At 36.1% G+C, this 20,357-nt stretch overlaps 1 protein-coding gene across 2 annotated transcripts in view; it reads right to left on the bottom strand.

The window, feature by feature from the left end:
- Positions 1-19,356, bottom strand: part of si:ch73-61d6.3 — a 33,127-nt gene extending 13,771 nt beyond the window's left edge. Inside the window, exons 1-3 of one of the 2 annotated variants that reach the window (XM_087264382.1) lie at positions 18,965-19,356; positions 9,368-10,133; positions 6,032-6,193 (exon numbers count right to left, since the gene is read on the bottom strand). In XM_087264382.1, coding sequence (XP_087120508.1) covers positions 6,032-6,193; positions 9,368-10,120 — 915 coding nt within the window. In that variant the 5' untranslated portion in view covers positions 10,121-10,133; positions 18,965-19,356. Of the gene's footprint in view, positions 1-6,031; positions 6,194-9,367; positions 10,137-18,964 lie in introns of both variants that reach the window. The other variant, XM_087264381.1, reaches the window with a different exon arrangement.
- Between the last annotated feature and the right edge of the window lie 1,001 nt (positions 19,357-20,357).

The following is a 20,357-nucleotide window of genomic DNA, read 5'->3' on the forward strand; positions in this document are numbered from 1 at the left end:
CGAAATTTCATTGGCTGTGGTTTGGTAACTTGATTGAGCTGTTGGGGAACGAGTTGCTGTCAGATGATGTACTGTATGACTCCCCTCTTGTGGATTATTTACATAGTGTCGCATAGTGCAAACACCACACAGATTAAAAGACACAAAATCAAGTCATGTAGTGTGAATCTCACAGCGATCTGCCGATGTTTAAAGTCATGTAGTGTGAACTAGGCTTAAGGTGAGTGCTAATGTGAAGATTCAGGATTAATGATTTGTGCCTATAAGGAAATTAATCTGCATGTCGTACCACTCCTCACAAACATGTTGTTGGAGGTTTGAAGTACAAAACATAATGGTTCTACTAACCTGAAAATAAATGAGTTTGTTTACTAAAATGGGCACCACAGTGGCTCAGTTGTTAGCACTGTCTCCTCAGCTCGAAAGTTGCTGGTTTGAGTTTTGGCTGGGTCAGATTGTATTTCTGTGTGGAGTTTGCATGTTCTCTCCATGTTCACGTGGGTTTCCTCCAGGTGCTCCGGTTTCCCCCACAGTCCAAACACGTGCAATAAGCGAATTGAATAAACTAAATTGGCCGTAGTGTACGTGTGTGAATGAGTGTGTATAGATGTTTTCCAGTACTGAGTTGCAGCTGAAAGGTCATCCGCTGTGTAAAACATATGCTGGTTAAGTTGGCGGTTCATTCTGCTGTGGTGACCCCTCATAATTAAAGCTAAAGCAAACCGAATGAATGCGTTTACTCAAATGTTCTGAAGCAATATGCTTCCACAATAGTTTGGAGTAATCTGAACAGCGTGGATACAACAGGCAAAAACAATGCTGAGCAGTTGACCGCTAAAACAATGAGAGCAGGTGTGTGTTTCGATGTGTTTATTTTGTAGTGTGAGGGAAGTATGTTTAGCTCTATGTGTGTGTTCGCTGGAGGACGCAGCAGGAAAGAGGGTGGAGGAGTGTTTTCCTGCAGCTGGGGAGAAGGGAAAAGCCACTGTGTGGAAGAGCCGGAGTCATCCAGGAATTCCAACAATGCTTTCCCTGCATGAGCCGCTGCCACCGCTGATCCGTGATCATGCTACATAAGCAGCGAAAGAATGCTTGAGAACACAGAAAAGAGGGTCGCTTCGTGCTCGTGACCTCCTTTCGCACCAGAAAACAGTGAAGTGGAGATAAAAAGACGATGAGAGAAAGGTATTCAAAGGGAGTGAGTGGAGCGCTGTCAGAGCACATAGATCTACTCAAGGCACAAGCCGGTCTCATGATGGTGTAATTATGTTTCCGATGGACTTAATCCAAAATCAAACCACACCCCACTGAGCTTCCACTGCCAGACACGGGGTCATTATCCTGCAGACTTGAACCAAAGCTTTATTGCTTAGAGGTTGCTTATTTATTGCTTTACAGGGGGCTGTTTGCACAACAGCGTCTTCAATAAAGCACTTTCTAATCATTTATGCATATGACAACAGATTTTAGAAAATTTTATCATTATTGGTTATGTGCAAACAGCAAAAACATGATCTTGTGAAACACAGTGTCTTCATGCTCTTGCATATTACATACAGCGGGGAAAATAAGTGTTGAAAATGTCATCGTTTTTCTTTTAAAACATATTTCTAAAGGTGCTGTTGACCTGAAATTTTCCCCAGATGTTGGTAACAACCAAAGAAATCTATTTATGCAAAGAAATCAAATCTAATTAGTTTACTAATTAAATTACATGTAATAAAATGAAATGCCACAGGGAAAAAGTATTGAACACATGAAGAAAGGGAGGTGTAGTAACGCAGTGAAAGCCAGAATGCAGCTGAAATCTCTCAGCAGTTCTTCAGCAACCATTTGCTCTTCATCAGTGTAAGTTAATATCCACTACTTCAGTCCAACATCTACATTAGCAGGATGATGAAGATGAAACCAGAGTGGACATTTCAGCAAGACAATGATCCAAAACACAGCCAAGCAAACTCTCAAACGCTTTCAGAGAAAGAAAATCAAGCTGTAGAATGGCCCAGCCAATCACTTGACTTAAATCCAATAGAACATAAAAATTAAAGATCAGATTTGATAGACGAGACCCCCAGAGCCATCAAATTTTAACACTCTTAAAAAAATCTCACATGACCAATGCATGTGACTTCATTTTCCATTTGAGAGGCGTCTTTAAGCTGCCATCACCAAAAAAGCCTTTTATATAAAGTATTAAATACATTTCAGTAGTTCAGTACTTTCTCCTTGTGACATTGTTATTATTGTTCAGATTTTTTTGGTTTTGTTTTATTTTTTTGTTTGTATTGTTTGGGTTTTCACTTGAATCTGGTTCAATTCCATGTCAATAGCTCCTTTAGAAATAATATTCCCAGGAAAAAAAAAAACATGACGTGATCAATACTTACTTTCCCCGCTGTGTTGTGTCTATAGGCATGCATGGGGATGGGACAGTTCACCCACAGATTGTATTTCTGTCATCCTTTACTCAACCTTCACTTTTGAAAACCTATTTGCGCTTCTTTCTTATGTTGAACACAAAAGAAGATATTTTGAAGAATGCTAGTAGACTTCCATCATTTTTTTTCTACTATGGAAGTCAATCAGTGCTGCCAGTCTGCATTTACCAAAATATCTAATTTGGGTTCAACAGAAGAAAGAAATGCTTAAAGGTTTAAACCACATGAGGGAAAGTGAGGCAATTTTCATTTTGAGTTAACTATACCTTTAAGTATAACCAAAACAACAATGGTGCACTACAGGGCTGTATTTGTTGTCAATTCTCACAAGACAAAAACACAAACAAGCCCAAAACAAGCCAAATATCATTTAATAAATTTAAATTAATCATCATCACCAATATTATTCATTATCAGTTTTGTATAATCAATAAGTTGGTAAGCAACATAAGTATCCATAAGAGTAAATTACATAAAAAGTCAATGCAAAAACAAATAATTTCCACCAGGGTTGCGAGAATGATGGGAACGTCTGAACACGTCTAACTTGCCTCAAATACAAGTTCTGTACAAGTTCAAAATAATCTGCGCTAGTTAAAAATATACAACTTGAGCTAAAAAAATGTATGTGAAGCTAAAAAAAACACCATCCCGCAGGTAACCTAGAGAGAGAGTGATTGTGTATGCCCAAATTGTGTATCTTCAAATTGCAACAAACATAGAGACACACACACTATCCACTCATCTCTGGTCACCTGTGAGCAAGATTAGCAATAAGGAGAAGCATTATGTATTTTTTCTACCTTATAAAACAGCTACCTTATAAAAAAAACTGCTCTGACATTGATTTTTCTCTGTTGAGAGAGAGAAATTGAAGGAAGAGCTGGCATGTTTGAAGCTACAGCACTATGTTATTACACTGAATGGCTGTTAGTTAGTGAACAGATGTGTCAATCATTGCACTAAAGAAAAACAATGACAATAGATACAAAGAAACAAAATGTTCCTTTTCATATTTTCTAAAGAAGCAAAAAAAAAAAGCAAAAAAAAAAAAAACATATTGCAACCCACAGTCTGTAATATTTTTGATCCAACAGAAAAAAAGTAAAAACCGCATATAAGCAGTGCCATACAGTAGATGCATATTGTTTAATTATACAGTGACATTTGTAACTCACACTTAAGTGGTTCAAAAAAATTAATTCCTTTCTCCTGTTGAACACAAAAAAAAATATTCTGAAGAATGGTGGAAAGCAGTAACCATCGACATCCATAGTAGGAACAAATAAATACTATGGAAGTCAATGGCTGTTTTTTCCTTCAACATTCTTCAGTAGATCTTACTTTTTGTTGAACAGAACAAAGAAACTCAAACTGGTTTGGGACAAGTGATGAGTAAATTAATTAAAAATTTTAAGTCTCATTGAGGCTGCTCAGTGCCTGTTTAAAATCGTATGTAGTTCAAACTCAAACACCTTTTGAATTGCTTGTGCACCTGTTCAGATTGCCTTCCCTTATCAAATAAGAAGCGTCACGATGAGTAATGCAGTGTTAATGAGTGGGGCACACACACACACACACACACATACGTCATGACTCATGTTCTCTTACACAGCACAAATGTACAGCATCATCGAAACACAGCGTTCATTATAAAATAATCAGTATGATAACAGTGCCCGCATAATTGGTGAAGAGAATTTACTGATGAACGCAATATCACATTTTCAGAACATACTGTGAAAATAAGATATCATCAACAAGTCATGATGACATGTTTTTATAATTTTGACTTATTAAAATTCATCCAATCAAGGTTTCAACTTCATTTTTAAAGTTTTAAACAGATTTATCTTAATTTAAGCCAGTTTAATGTAATTCTTGCAGTGTACATTGTAAACAAGTATCCATCTACAGTAATTCCAGCAGTTTTAAAATCAAAATCCACTTAGATTTGCAAAAACCATTTTTAAAATATATTTCTACATATTTGTGGAGTTTGCATGTTCTGCCCGTGTTGGCGTGGGTTTCCTGCGGGTGCTTCGGTTGCCCCACATTCTAAAGACATGTGCTATAGGTGAATTGAATAAACTCAATTGGCCGTAGTGTATGTGTGTGAATGAGTGTGTATGGATGTTTTCCAGTACTGGGTTGCGGCTGTAAGGGAATCTGCTTTGTAAAACATATGTTGGATAAGTTGGTGATTTATTCCGCCGTGGTGACGCCTGGTGAATAAAGGGAATAAACCCGAAGTAAAATGAATGAATGAATATATTTAACATGTTTACATTTTTAATTTAAGCATGTTTTTATATATTGTCAATCTAAATATGCAAACATTATTTAAAATACTAAATTAACATATTTGTATATATATTTTCTGCCCCATTAAGTACATATTAAGGCGTATTGTTTTTATATTTTGGGTATATGAGATTTGAAATACACTGTGAACATCACAACTATGTAAATAATTTTTCACATACTTTAAATATTAGTATCAGTCTTAATCATTAAAATTATTTCTAATAACGATGCGTACTTATACATTCATTTAACTCAATAAACTCCAAGCCAGGGGTGTTCAAACTTGGTCCTGGAGGGTTGATATCCAGGAGAGTTTAGCTCCAATTCTAATCAAACACACCTGAACCATCTAATCAAGCTCTTACTAGATACTAGAAACTTCCTGGCAGGTGTGTAGAAGCAAGTTGAAGCTAAACTCATCAGGACACCGGCCCGCCAGGACTGAGTTTGGACACCCCTGCTCTAAGCAAATGCAAATTCAAGCATGCTTTCCAACCCCTTTGGTATTAAACATACAACTGGAGTTATCAAAAGTTTCACAGTTCATCGTCATCCACCTGAGAAATTTAAAACCTCACAACGTTCTCAGTTTGGTTAATGATCAATCACAGCGAAACTAGGCTGGCTGTTAACAAACAGACCATATCAGCAACACTTTCAACCTTGTGACTGAATTATCGCCAGTATTGCACAGGCCACTGAAACTATTAAGGAACTTTATGATTTCAAAACACACCTCCCAGTCTACCTAAACAAAAGCCTTAAAGGGATAGTACTAAAAAATTCTGTCATCATTTACTCATCCGTTACTCGTTTCAAACCTGTTTGACTTTCTTTCTTCTGTTGAATTCTGGAATTCTGGAATTGAATGCTGGAAATCTGTAACAATTTACTTCCAAAATATTTACTGTTTCTTTTATGGAAGTCAGTTGTTACAGGTTTTTAACATTCTTCAAAATATCTTCTTTAGTATTCAAATGAAAGAAAGAAACTTATAAAGGATTTGGAACAAAGTGAGGGTGAATAAATATTGAGTAAAAGATCATTTTTTGGATGACTATCCCTTTAATAGACTATAGATAGATACTGTAAATATATGTGCACCTAAATATATGGATTTAACACCGCCAGGATGCTTGTTGTTTGCTTTAGCCAGCAAAAAGCTGGACTCCGGACGTTCATTTTTCATCCTCTCAGGCAAGACACTTCATGTAATTATGATCTGGGTGTGCCATTTAATTAGTGACCGTGTGTTTCCCAGACTAACTGGTAATAAGGAGACTCACCCAGTCCTCCACATCTCTGCCCTCCGTTCCTGCCATCAGAGGTCGATCCCAGTAGATGTTTGGTTTGCCATACTGCCAGATCTTACTTCTGGTCCTGTAGGAGAAAAAGGCCGCCACAGCCAGAGCCACCATAACCATGAACCCACAAACCATCGCAACAGCCTGCGAAAGACAAAATGACATTGTTAAAGGGATAGTTTAAACAAAAAAACTCTCCCTTAAGGGGTTAAAAACCTTTATGAGTGCTGAACCCAAATGAAGATATTTAGAAGAATGCTGAAAATCTGAAACCATTGATTTCCATTGTAGAAAAAACAAATACTATGGATGCCAATGGTTATAGGTTCCAGCTTTCTACAAGAAAACAGAGGAAAGAAGGAAAAACAGATTTGGAACCGATGGAGGATGAGTTAATAATGACAGATGTTTCGTTTAAGGTGAACTACTGTATCCCTTTAAGCAGGGTACTAATTAGAGATTATTTTACATTATATTTAGAGGTTACTGTCGGTCAAACTATACTATTACATGTCAATTTTTTTTTTATCAGGCTACATGCAGATATAAACACCTATTTTAAAAGAAATGTGTTTTGTAAATACTTAAGATGTCTATCGGTGCTCTAGAACTGACAGTTTATATATTTTTCCTAGCATTATTTAGCACGATTATGCATTCAAAATGGTACGAACCATTATGGGGGGTCAAATCTATATTTATATTAGATATATTTTAATTATGGCGATGCAGTGGCGCAGTAGGTAGTGCTGTCACCTCACAGCAAAAAGGTTGCTGGGTCGCTGGTTTGAACCTCGGCTCAGTTGACGTTTCTGTGTGGAGTTTGCATGTTCTCCCTGCGTTCGCGTGGGTTTCCTCCGGGTGCTCCGGTTTCCCCCACAGTCCAAAGACATGTGGTACAGGTGAATTGGGCAGGCTAAATTGTCCTTAGTGTACTTGTCGATTCGTTTTGTTACGAAATACAGATTTGATTTGTTACAGTGCTGCAGATTTTTAATGATTCAGTTCTACATGGATCAAAATATGCTGAATGTAGGTCACTCTCAGTAGATTTCGTGTTCATTTTAACTCTACATACATTGTGTTAAAGCCTGGTTTAATGATTTGCTAAGCCAGATTAGTGTTTTTTCACTTCAACAGAGTTAATTTTTAAGCGGCCCGAGACCACCTCATTCACAGGATCTCATTCAAACTGATGGATTCTGGTGAGGATTTGAGCACAACGTTTATGTTCATAATGTGCCTCAACTGACTTTTACATTTACTGTTTCCTGCTGGTAAAACACAGTAAACAATGTTGGGTTCCACTCAATTCCTTTATGATGTCCTAACAACAATTTTAAGTGGATTGAACATAAAACAATTAGGTTGTCCCAAAAAAACTAAATAATTGTGTTGTTTCAACTCATTTTAACAAACAGTAAAATAAGTGTTTTGAGTGAATGACTAGTTCAATCTGAGCAGCATCTTCTTTTGATATGTTTTGCCGTTTAATTAAATAGTCTTGTTGCTTGTTGTCTGGGTTGATCTTTAGTTATTCTCAAGAAACTGCAGCATGTTTTTAATCAACATTTGATGCTTTCCAGACACAAACGATTCCATTTTCTACTCAAAAAAATTATGTTGACCCTCTAACACTACTTTCTATTCTATTTATTATTACTATTCTACATCTGACCTGCTATTATTACTATTCTATCTTTTTATTAATACAAAAGCTCTGATATTATAAAACACCTCCAATCTATATTTATTCTACCTCATAACAGTAATCAACGTGCTCTGCGCTGGACTTTAGACCTCCTCTCAGCTGGTCTATTTAACAGTCTGTTCTAGTTTCCTAAAATAGCAACGTGTCAGCATTGCGCCCCAACACGCCTCCTTTTTTAGACCAAAACGCCTATAGGCACATATATGAGCGCAAATGCATTTGCTATTTAAACAGCGTGGTGCAAAACGTCAAAACGACCCTTGTGTCCAACTGAAACTAGCAAACAACAATTGGGACGCGCCTTGCACCGCATTGTGCCGGGTTTATGATAGGGCCCTAAGACTGAAACTGACTGTGATTAAGGATGCGTTCTATCATTGAATTTAATGATTTTATGCTTGTTTCTGTATGATTTTTTTGAGGTGGACAACTTTAAAAGTCAGGCCCTGTTACATTTTATAAGTGAAAATATGCATTTCTGGTAGAACGTCCCATATACTTCCTCTTGTTGAACAATATAATAGGAAGAAGCACTGTGAAATTTTTCTTTGTTCTGTAGAAAAATGACTTGGAAAATATCCTAAAAAATATTTGAGTCTGATAAGAGAGCTAATAGCTTTGCTTCGTCAATTTTAAATTAGAAATTAGGCTTTTATTGTAAGTAGATAATAAATATATAATAAAAGCCTAGTTCCTAATTTTAAAAGCATTTTGATTAACAGACTACATTTTTATTTTGGTTAAATTTAAAAATGTACCTAAAAATTTTAACATTCTTTGTGTGATTATAAATACATATTTATCAAATGTAGGTGTATATTTAATAAAATTGAAATCTATTTGTTTAATTAAATCAATTTCTTGTATTTTTTATTATCAAAAGAACAGTTCACCCAAAAATGAAAGCTGTCATCATTAATCTCCACCAAGCAGCTTGAACTTCCATATGCCATATTTAATATGTCTATGAATGCTTAATGTTTTATGTTTATGTGAATAAAATTAGCCAATCATAAAGTAAGATGTCTCATCAGGACACATTACATTTTTGATCCCACTTTATGATAAGTGGCCTTAACTAATATGCACCTTTACTGAAATTAATTACATGTATTTGTTGCAATGCACTTATTGTGTGAATACATGATTATACATTGTACTTATGCTTGATCAAATACCTGCATGTAATTACATATGTAATTAATTTCTGTAATACCATTTATAATTACACTGTTGTCCATCCCTTACACCTTAACCCATCCTTAAACCTACCCATACCAACAAACCTGTCTCTAAACATACTCATATTCCACCTCAAGAGCACCAGTGTTGCAGTGTTCTGCAATGCATTATGAACACAGTAAGTACATTGTATTTATTTTTTGACCAAGTAGTTAAGGCCACTTTATATAAAAAGGGATTTTTTAAATAACATCTTTATGGGATAATATTATATTTATTGCTAAAATAAGTTTGAACTCCAAAATTGCACATGCTGATCTGAAATTATGGTCTGTCCTGATCCTTTGATTTTAGACCTTAGCATTAAACATGAATTAACTGCAGACTGTAATGACATGCAAACATCCTGTAGCTTTAAATAGTACCTCCTGAGGGTCCACGTAGCAGTAGTGGTACAAGTACTGGTTATAAACTGGAAATCCGGCCCCCATTCCTGTCACACTGCTGCCGTAGAGGTTCTGGCACATCATGAGCATGGGGTTATAATACGAGCTGCTGGAGCTTTGAGCCATAGGGTTCACTCCTACGATGTACACAATGTTTATAATGCCCTGAATCACCGCCATTATTGAACAGACAACAAGTACCGCCAGGAAAAACTTCCGGCTGCGGAAAGTGTTTGTTTTGGAGAAGCTGGCAGCAAAAAATCCCAAAGCAATGATGAAGTTTATTGCGGCGACGGCGATCATGCTGGTTTTCGCAGAGTATGGGGTTGGATATGAATTATAGTAGCTCCCATATCCATATCCACTTCCGTATCCACTTCCATATCCATAGCTTCCATATCCACCGCCGTATCCGTACCCACTTCCATATCCAGGATATCCAGAGCCATATCCATATCCATACTGCATGTCCCAAACCAAAGTCGAGGCCACGCAGGCGAAGATACCCAAACAGAGCACAATGACGGTTCCTATCATAATCTTGACGATTCCTGGAGGGGAGAACCATTTGTAGAAATGCTGAGGAACCTCTTCGCCAACATAGTAGGATCCTGGTGGAGCAGGGTAGGGGTCGAATTCACTCCGAGGGTCCTGGAAGCTCCCCGGGGGTCCAAAGCCATTGGATGGAGGTGTGTATTTAGGAGGACTGTCGTAGGGTTGTTTCTCAAACATCTCTCAGTGCAACCTGCTGAAAAAGAAAGGCAGAAACATGAAAAGCATCACTCGGGTGCAAATTTAGCTTCAGTAGGTATTATAGACTTATACCCCTTTTTACAATGTGTAAATTAAGTTTCTGATGTCCCTAGGGTGTGTACTATATTTGAAGTTTCAGCACAACATTTTGGTGACTGTCGCTTTAAATTCAAATGAGATTGTGCTCTTTTTTAAAAGAGGGTGGAGCTGTAAATGCCTGTGAGTCAGCATAGTGGCAGACTCTAAACTGTAAAGGCTGATTTATACTCACATCGCAGACCTCCGCTGTGTGCACACGCACCTCGTGAAACGGACAGGGCTTTTATACTTGAAGCTTTTGCCGTTGAGATATTTTTGTCAATGACAGGGGGTGATCAAAAGAAATTGACCTTAAAATCAGATTGACAAACATAGAAGTAGGAAGTTTTCGGAACTACTTCATATCAATAATATTGTTCGGGATGTTTTTATTTTTTAAATATTTTTGTAAATTATTTTAATGATTATAAAGATTTTTAGAACCATTCAAGATTTTTTTAAATTAAACTTTGATGCATCACTTGCTTTTGTTCATATCTCGGACAGTTCTGCCTATTAAGTTTATTAAAATATAGATGACAATAAGGATGTCAAAATTAAGTGTTTCTTCGGTGCACCGCAGACAATTTGGTATTGTTTCAGTAATAATCATAACCGGTTTTTATGTCCTGAAGTCATTTATCACATATGCGCTATATTGCGGTAGCTTACTGTGGCGAGGGAGGCAAGCGCAAGCAATTAAAATGCAGAAACTACTTAAAAACACAGAAGCTCTGCACAATTCACTGCGTGTGTGTTTACTGGACATTCTTTCACCGACACTGAAGTTTACAGCAGAAGCCCCTATTACAATATATAGAGAAACTAAAAGTAAACTTCATCTCTCGCGCTCTCTCTCTCTCTCTCTCACACTGTGGACATCTGACCTGCTGGCGTAAGGTATTGTTTATTCTCCTCTCGCGACTGTTATAGATCTACATCTGAATACAGACATGAGCGCGTGTCTGCAGAGCAAGTTTTCTATCATGAATCAGCTGTGATCGCCACTGAGAGAAGGATATTTTACGTTTGTTTATTAATACTCATGTTGTTCTGTGCACGTACTTTAGTTTTAAAAGGTACAGTTCAAATATCTGACTGTTTGTATTAAAGGACAAAATTTAATTACAAAAAATATATTTATATTTATAAATTTTAAAACAACAATTCTTATGCTGTGAAGTAAAATATAATTGTGCATGGAACGAATTGATAATACACTGTGATATCCAATTGAACCGAATCGATGGCTCAGCTGGGTCAGTTGGCATTTGGCATTGGTCAGTTGGCATTTCTGAGTCTGCATGTTCTCGTGGGTTTCCTCTGGGTGCTCCGGTTTCCCCCACAAGTCCAAAGACATGCGGTGAATTGGGTAAAGATAAAATTGTATGTGTGTGAATGAGTATGTATGGATGTTTCCCAGGTATGGGTTGCAGCTGGAAGGGCATCCGCTGCATAAAACATATGCTGGATAAGTTGGTGGTTCATTTCGCTGTAGGGTTACCAGATTAATAAAGGGACTAAGCAAAAAAGAAAATGATTGAATGAAAGAAAGAACATGAATTTTTTATTCATGTAAAGTGTTATAATGGGTGATTTCAAGTATTAATTTCAACAAAGATAAATATATAACAAAATTAATTTAAAAAAAATTCTGCCCTAAAAAAATAATAATTACACTAAAATATTAATTACATTAATTATTTCATTTAAAAAAGAAGATTGTGCATAAATGTATTCATGGATGATCTGTCTCTTTAAATGTCTTAGGTCAGCACATCTGATATGACATCAATTAACACACAGGCCAAAGTGACGTTACCCAAAGCCACAAGCCATAAAACCAGTGTGCTGAAATAAGTGTGCTGTTTATCAGTATGAGGTGACAACAGAGAGAAGAGTGGAGACATCGGCACCAGGGATCAAGTCTGTCCACACAAAGCCCCTGTTTACAGACCCGACCGTGGGAGTTCAACTCAATCTCAACCATTGTTCAGCACTGACTTTGAAATGCACAGATTTCAGTTCCTGCCAAATATGCCGTTTGTTTAATTTCAGATCATATGCTCGAGGGTGGGGTCACGAACAGGGCAAAACCAGACATGTGCATCAAAACTACTCGACCAACAACTATAAATGTGCCACTTTAAGCAGGTAATAAGCTGCTTACAGCCAGATGTAATCTTAGTTGTACGTTCATGTTAACATAGAAACACATTTATAATTAAATGTTGCACAAACTGTTTTTTAAGACTATTTTTTAACCATGTTTAAAATTTAACATAGCACAACAATTCCTGAAAAGTTATTTTATATATGGATCAAAGACAAAACAAAAAAAAAGAAAGAAAGTAGGAAAGAAAGTGTAATACTGCAAAAAGTAAACACTGTCATACATTTTCACCATGATTTACAAGAAAAAACTAATAAACAATATGAATTGTCACCTTAAATGTTAGTACAATGCCACTATCCTTCAAACCACTAGTTTTTACAGGTTGCAACATAGGCTCATTCTGATAACGTAGCCCTATATACATTTTTGGAGATCAAAAAATATGTAGCCTGAGAAACATATGGCTGCATTTCGTCTTTAAAACTAACGATACGGGGCGGTATGACGCTTTTCCTGTTTTCGCTTACCAGCTGAACAATTGATATCTTTCTCACTGTTACCAGTTTGTCCTGTAGCTCACCATGTAAAGTGGCAGACTTGAGATGCAGTGAGTTGACCACGATGATGGGGTTCGAGTGCAGCAAAGAACGGTTTCAAAAAGCATGTAAAACAAAAACAAAAGCCATAAAATAAAATAAACAAGTAAATAACAGGATGAGAATGAGGTAAAATCTGAAAACTTGGTAAAAATCAGGTGATGCTTTTCTTTTTGTTTCTCTGAGTGCTTTTGAAAACACTATTGGTTGGGTTTAGGGAAGGAGCAGGGTGGGTCAGTTGATCGGCCAGTCGACATCGACCTCTAGTGGATATACGCAAGAACAGCAGGCGCGAATGGCATTCACCAGAGAAATCTGATATCTGAAAATGCATACACAGCGAGCTCTGGTGAATCTACGCAAGAACAGCAGGCGCAAATGGCACTAACAAGAGAAGTTTGCGTTCTGAAAAAGCATACACAGCGGACTCTGGTGGATTCGCGAAAATAAAAACTGCAAAAAACTTAGATCCTGGGATGTATTTGGTGATCTCCAGAAATGCATATAGGGTATGTTTTCTTGTACACATTTGTTTTTAAAAACATAAAATATCAAATATATTTTATATATTTACAAGTCACAATTCTATTAGTTCTAATCTTTTGGTAAAATCCAACATTGCAATATATTTTTATTCTGCGATTATTTATTGCTATAGGAATACAATTTCACTATATAGGAAATTGGATTCTATATAGAAGTGCATGAAATATAAGAAACTATTAACAAGCATAAAGAAATTCAATTAAAAAAAGATAGCAATTAAATAAACAGCATTTTATTGTTTTCAGAGGAGTCGATCTGTATTCAGGTATATAGTAATTGAATAATTAAATGTAAAATAATACCTCATAGTTGTTGTTTAAGCATTCATTCAGCTATTTTCTTTTCGACTTAGCCCCTTTATTAATCTGGGGTCGCCGTAGCGGAATGAACCGCCAACTTATCCAGCATATCCAGCATATGTTTTTTACGCAACAGATGCCCTTCCAGCTGCAACCCATCACTGGGAAACATCCATACACACTCGTTCACACACATACACTACGGTCAGCTTAGCTTATCCAATTCACCTGTACCGCATGTCTTTGGACTGTGGGGAAAGCAGAGCACCCGGAGGAAATCTACGCGAACTCGGGGAGAACATGCAAACTCCACAGAGAAATGCCAACTGACTCAGGTGAGGCTCAAACCAGCGACCTTCTTGCTGCAAGGCGATCATGCTACCCACTGCGCCACCGTGTTGCCGTTGTATAATGAATTCAATAAAATTGGTTGTTAATAATTTGTCAAAGCTACAAACGGTCTTATGCCTGAATACTTTAAAAACCTTGACAAAGTCAGAGGTCTAAAAAACCCTTTCAAAATGGTAAATTATATTCCACACTCAACATTGCAGATGTGAATATTGCAAATGATCACATTGCGATATCTATGCTGAAATGATATATTGTACAGCCCTAATATAAAACACCTTGTGTGGTTGTTATATTTTATATATAATATTTTATATTTAATAATAGTAAAGTAACATTAGCCTCTTTCACACATTCAGACCTTTCCGGAAAACGACAATTTTTTGGAAAGGTCTGTATGTGTGAACAGGCCCTTTTTGAAAATACCGGTAAATTCATTCCAGCTATTTTCCGGAAAGAGACGTTGTAACATTACAGGTAATTTGCCGGAATACTGCTCTTTGTAAACGCAGAAGGAAGATTGCCGGAAAGAGCATGTGCACATCTAGAACGTGCTGACGTGAGACGTCTACTTTAGCCAATCAGAACAGTCAGACGCATTCATGTCTGTGCGGTTTATGGGAAAAAAAAAGGCTTTGAATATTTTTCCAGACACATTTAGCTGCTAGATGTTAGTCAGATAATGTTTATACTGTATGTTCCTTCTTAATGCCAACTGTGTAAATAATTATCGATAGTATGCTTATGATAAGCTGTTTTTAGTTTACCTTCAAGCTCTGCTTCCTTCAGTTGCTTGATGCGTCGCGTGTGCCTGTGAAGCAGCCTGTGAGCGCTAGCACACACACATATCATGTTTGTAATGTAGTCAAATGTTTACAAATACAAGCCCAGCCGTTTAGAGGTCATTTCTGGTTAATGATTTCAGAATTTACTGCTATTTTGGAATGAATGTGTGAACGGTCTTTTCCGGAAAAATTCAGTAACGTCCTCGCCTGTAAACTATAATGCAGGGCTGCACGATATTGGAAAAATCTGATATTGTGACTTTATTTTTCTGCGATAAATATTGTGATTTGAATAATTACACAAGATACTTCGAGTAGATCTATTTGATGCTCTTCTGTATTCAAGTCCAGAAGTGTGGTTTATTTATAAACTAATTTCGAGACGATCACATGCTTATGATCAACATGGCTTTGTAATCAGCTGTAATCAGATTAGATGATTATGGAAGTATTATAAAAACCAAAGTTTTTTCACTCCAGTTATCTTTGTCTTGAAGTTCCCCCCCTTCCACCCCTACTTCTCACCCTTTTTTGCAATAGGGTGACATGGTGGCCTAGTAGCCAGCACTGTTGCCTCACAGCAAGAACACCACTGGTCCAACCTCCTATCGGGCCGGTTGGCGTTTCTGTGCAGAGTTTCTATGTTCTCCTCATGTTTGCGTGGGTTTCCCCCGGGTTCCCCGGTTTCCTCCCAACGTTCAAAAACATACACCATAGTTAATCGACTAAACCAAATTATCACCCAAGACAGCCCTAGTTTACACTTCTCACGTGGCGACAAGCAGGGGAGTTCTCAAGTCCTAACTGAGCTCAAACTCTCCTCTCGACCTTCTAATGGGAGGGAGCCCCGGGTTCAAGGATATTACGGGACAGCATGCCAATTATGCTCTATTGATTAGTGTGAACTCTTAGAATGATATAACAGCAATGCAAAACATGCTTTCTTACTTTGCTTTGTCTTGTTTCTAGTCCAAATATATATATATAAAAAAAAGTCTTAAGAGTTTTTTTCTAAAAACATACAAAACAATCTGCCAGTGGGGTAATATAATTTTGTATTTGCTTTAAAATGTACATATTTGGACTAGAAACAATTTATTAACTATAAAAATCTTAAAAAGTCCACATAAATACAGTAATTAAAAACATCTCTTTAACTCCTGGCCAACTATAATCTAGATTCAACATTGCGTATCTTGCGATGTGACTATTGCAGATGCACACATTGCGATATTGATGCTGAAATGACACATTGTGCAGCTCTACCATAATGTCATAAGTCAAAAGTGTCATATTTTCAACAGTAATGTCAACGTTTTATTACAGTATATAAAACCAAATATTAAAAAAGGATGTATTTTTTTATTAAAAATGAATCTTCTGTCTCAATCTGCATCTCCAGCAAGCGTGCAAAACTTCAGCAACAGAAGAATGCATACTACACTTTCAGTCGCTGGCCAAAACCTAGATAAGCCAAGATTTGCGTGGTTACTATGAGTTCACCTACTACCCAGAGCCTCCCCCAACTCCTCTCCTTTGTTACAGCAAAAAGTCAAGGCTGCACTCTGTCTGCGCCTGGTCACCATGGTAATAAAGGCCCGAGGTTAAAAAAAAGAAAGGTTTGGGCAGAAAAACACAAGAGCTTCACTGTCTGGCCCACTCTGGAGAAAGGGGGAGCCTACGCTGAAAGATACAGCTATAGAGATCAGGTGTCCTCATGAGAATCCTCTTTAGTATTGACCAACATGACACAGTTTTGAGTATGATTAAATAATGAATCTTTTGAATGGGCAACAATAGGTGTGGTTAAGGGAAAGACACCGCAGGTAATTAGGGTAAAGTTATAGTTTTACCTACTTCCCAGTTAATGGATTGCTTTAGTTTTCTTTAGTTTAGATTACTTCATTACTTTAGTTTCACACACTTTACTTACCCAGTTGATGGATTACTTTAGTTTAGTTTAGATTACTTTTATTACTTTAGTTTCACAAATTTACTTCCCCGGTTGATAGATTACTTTAGTTTAGATTACTTTACAACTTTGGTTTGACCTACTTTACTTCCCCAGTTGATATATTTCTTTGTTTTCTTTAATTTGGATTAGTTTATTACTTTAGTTTCACCTATTTTCTTCCCCAGTTGATAGATTACTTTAGATTCACCTACTTTACTTCCCCTGTTGATAGATTACTTTAGTTTAGATTACTTTATTACTTTAGTTTCACCTATTTACTTCCCCAGTTGATAGATTACTTTAGTTTTTTTTTAGATTACTTCATTACTTTAGTTTAACCTACTGCACTTCCCCAGTTGATAAATTACTTTAGATTACTTTTTTTACTTTAGTTTCACCTACTTCCCCTGTTAATGGATTACTTTAGTTTAGATTACGTACTTTCTTACTTTAGTTTGACCTATTTACTTCCCCTGTTGATAGATTACTTTAGTTTTGATTACTTTACTAGTTTAGTTTGACCTACTTTACTTTCCCAGTTGATAAATTTCTTTGTTTTCTTTTATTTGGATTACTTTTTTACTTTAGTTTCACCTACTTTACTTCCCCTGTTGATAGATTACTTTAGATTACTTTTATTACTTTAGTTTCACCTACTTTACTTTCCCTGATGATAGATTACTTTAGTTTAGATTACTTTCTTACTTTAGTTTCACCTATTTACTTCCCCAGTTGATAGATTACTTTAGTTTATTTAGTTCACCAACTCATCCAGCACACGTTTTTACGCAGCGGATGCCCTGCGTAAACCTACGCAACCCATCTCCGGGAAACATCCATACACACTCATACACTACGGACAATTTAGCCTATCCAATTCACCTGTGCCGCATTTTTTGGACTGTAGGGGAAATAAGAGCACCAGAGGAAACCCATGCGAACGCGGGGAGAACATGCTAACTTCACACAGAAACGGCAACTGACCCAGCCGAGGCTCGAACCAGTGACCTTAGACAGCACTACCTCCTGCACCATTGCGTCGCCTATTCTTCTTCTTCTTCTTCTTAAATTAGATAATTAAGCATAAAGTAAAATCTGAACACAGGATGATTGATGTTGGGTTCAAATATCTTACTTTGTTTTGACAGATTAATTTTAGGAATCTCTTGATCAATTCATAATTCAAAAAATGCTGTGAAATGTCATGTAAAATGTATTTTTTCACAGCTTTTTGTTGTATAATGAGGCAAAGTACAAAATATATCTTCCTAAAAAGACTAATAAGAACTGCTGTGAAAAAAGAAAGGAAAAAAGAAGGAAATGACCTTTAAAATTTGTAAATCTCCAAGCTCAATTTAATAAAGAGTGATAAAGAAACAAAGATAAAAGAGTAAAAGATAAGAGGGTGTCTCAACAGGTGATTCACTCTTATTTTAAGGCTGAAACTCTTACAAACTGATCTATAACGTATCACATCTGAATACAAGAGTACTTTAATGTGTTTACATAGTAAATGGGTCAAAAATATAAGACGCATTAGATTGCTAGGGTCAAAATGGTATAATCCAGATAATAGCCCAAGTAAAAGTATATTTGAGCAAATGTTTAATGATGTACAGTATGAACACTTAATAGCTTAAGTGTATTTATCGATTCATTTTATATTTTGCAGTTGAGGCTCATCTAGAGAGAATTATCATAACAACAATAAAAACATGGCTGACAAGTTTTTCTTACACTTAATGAACAAAAACACAAACTTACAACCCCTTCAGTATGTCCTAAAAAGTATAAAAATTTGATCAGTCCATTAATTCACCTCTGTTCTGTACCCCTGACTGAATTGAGAGTATCCTTTTTTTTAAACAAGACAAAAAGAAACTACAGTTACCCCAAACGTAGATTACTAATATTACAAAAAGCCATCATAGTTTACTTTGCTTGACAAAGTGCTTGAAAAGAACTGCTGAATGTGTCGATAACTAGTTCATATTTGTATTATTCACTAATTTCTTTTTAAATAATACTTGTTGAAACAGACAATTATTGATAAACGACTACATTGTGGGTTATAAAACATATAAGAACTGTTGTTTACCTTTTTGAAACTGCTTCACCAGAAGAAATTGAGATCCTTTTTATTATTATGATTTTCCCAGATTCTTCTTCGTCTTCTTCAAATTCAGTCTCACCCCTGGCAGACGTCTAGGACACCAAATAAAAGTTTTTAGGTAAAGGTGTTTTTTGTTGTTGTTCTTGTTGGATGTCCAGATCCCTTCACCCTCTCTCTCTTTCTCTGTGTTGTGTGTTAAAGCTCTCCGCTCCACCTGCTCCTGCATGCAGTGAAGCACATCTACATTTGCCTGTCTGAATCAGAAGTCTGATTGTTTGAGCTCACTCCTCTTGACCCCCCTCAAAAAGGTTGTGGGTGGAAATGCATGAACGGCTGTGAAAATAAACTTCCTTCAGAACAAGAAGTTTACTCGATCTAATCTTGGGACGTGACTGGTGCGTAGTTTGTCAAGACAGGTTCAATCCCATTGGGCGAGATTCACAGGTGGGCGGGACGTTACTGTAAATCAGTAGCTTGTCCACTTCGAATTTTGGTGGATAAAATATTTACTTCACAAATGAAATTTTGATTCAAATGATTGCTTACCTAGCGATTTAAGTCAGAAGAGAGTGCTAGATCATTTTACTTCTTTGGTTCGAGGCAAGCACACTCAAAATATTACCTGCTTGTTCGAACTACATATGTTAAATGATTTGAAACTACACAACTGTTAACTGAGGGACAACTTAATTTATGTTTAATCCACTTAAGTTTGTAAAAACGGTTAAGGTAACTTAATTGATTGCACTGTAAAAGTGATATGATTGATTAGTCCGGCCAGCATATGTTTTAGTTAATTGTAACTTTTTAAACTAAGTTAATCATGTTTTAAGTCAGTTTCACATAATAAGTTCAATGGACTCATAAGGTTAATTTTATTCAGCTTCAAAAATCTAAGGCAACGGGATTTTTTTTACAGTGTAATGTTAAGACAACATGAAGAAATTGTGTGGAACCCAGCATTTTCAGTGCAGATTGTCTTCAAACGCTTACATTACATTTTAATTTATCATAACATTATCTAATATATTATAATTAAATTATTTAATAGGATGCTTCAGGTATGCATTTATTGTTTGTAGTTCATAGTTGTTTTATGTGTCCACTTTTTTCTTTCTAATTATTTTTATAAAAAAAAAAATTGTTAAATTATTTAGATACAAAGTCATTGAATATATCAGGGGTCTTCAGGGGTGAAAGCATAAGTATATCTGTGCTCGTATGACCCTAAACCTCATGGTTTAATAATTATAAACAACTGTATTTATATAGTTTTATTTGTATGTATATATATATATATATATATATATATATATATATATATATATATATATATATATATATATATATATATATATATATATATATATATATATAT

This window comes from Danio rerio, chromosome 8 (assembly GCF_052040795.2).
Source record: "Danio rerio strain M-AB ecotype USA chromosome 8, GRCz13ab, whole genome shotgun sequence".
Classification (NCBI taxonomy): domain Eukaryota; kingdom Metazoa; phylum Chordata; class Actinopteri; order Cypriniformes; family Danionidae; genus Danio; species Danio rerio.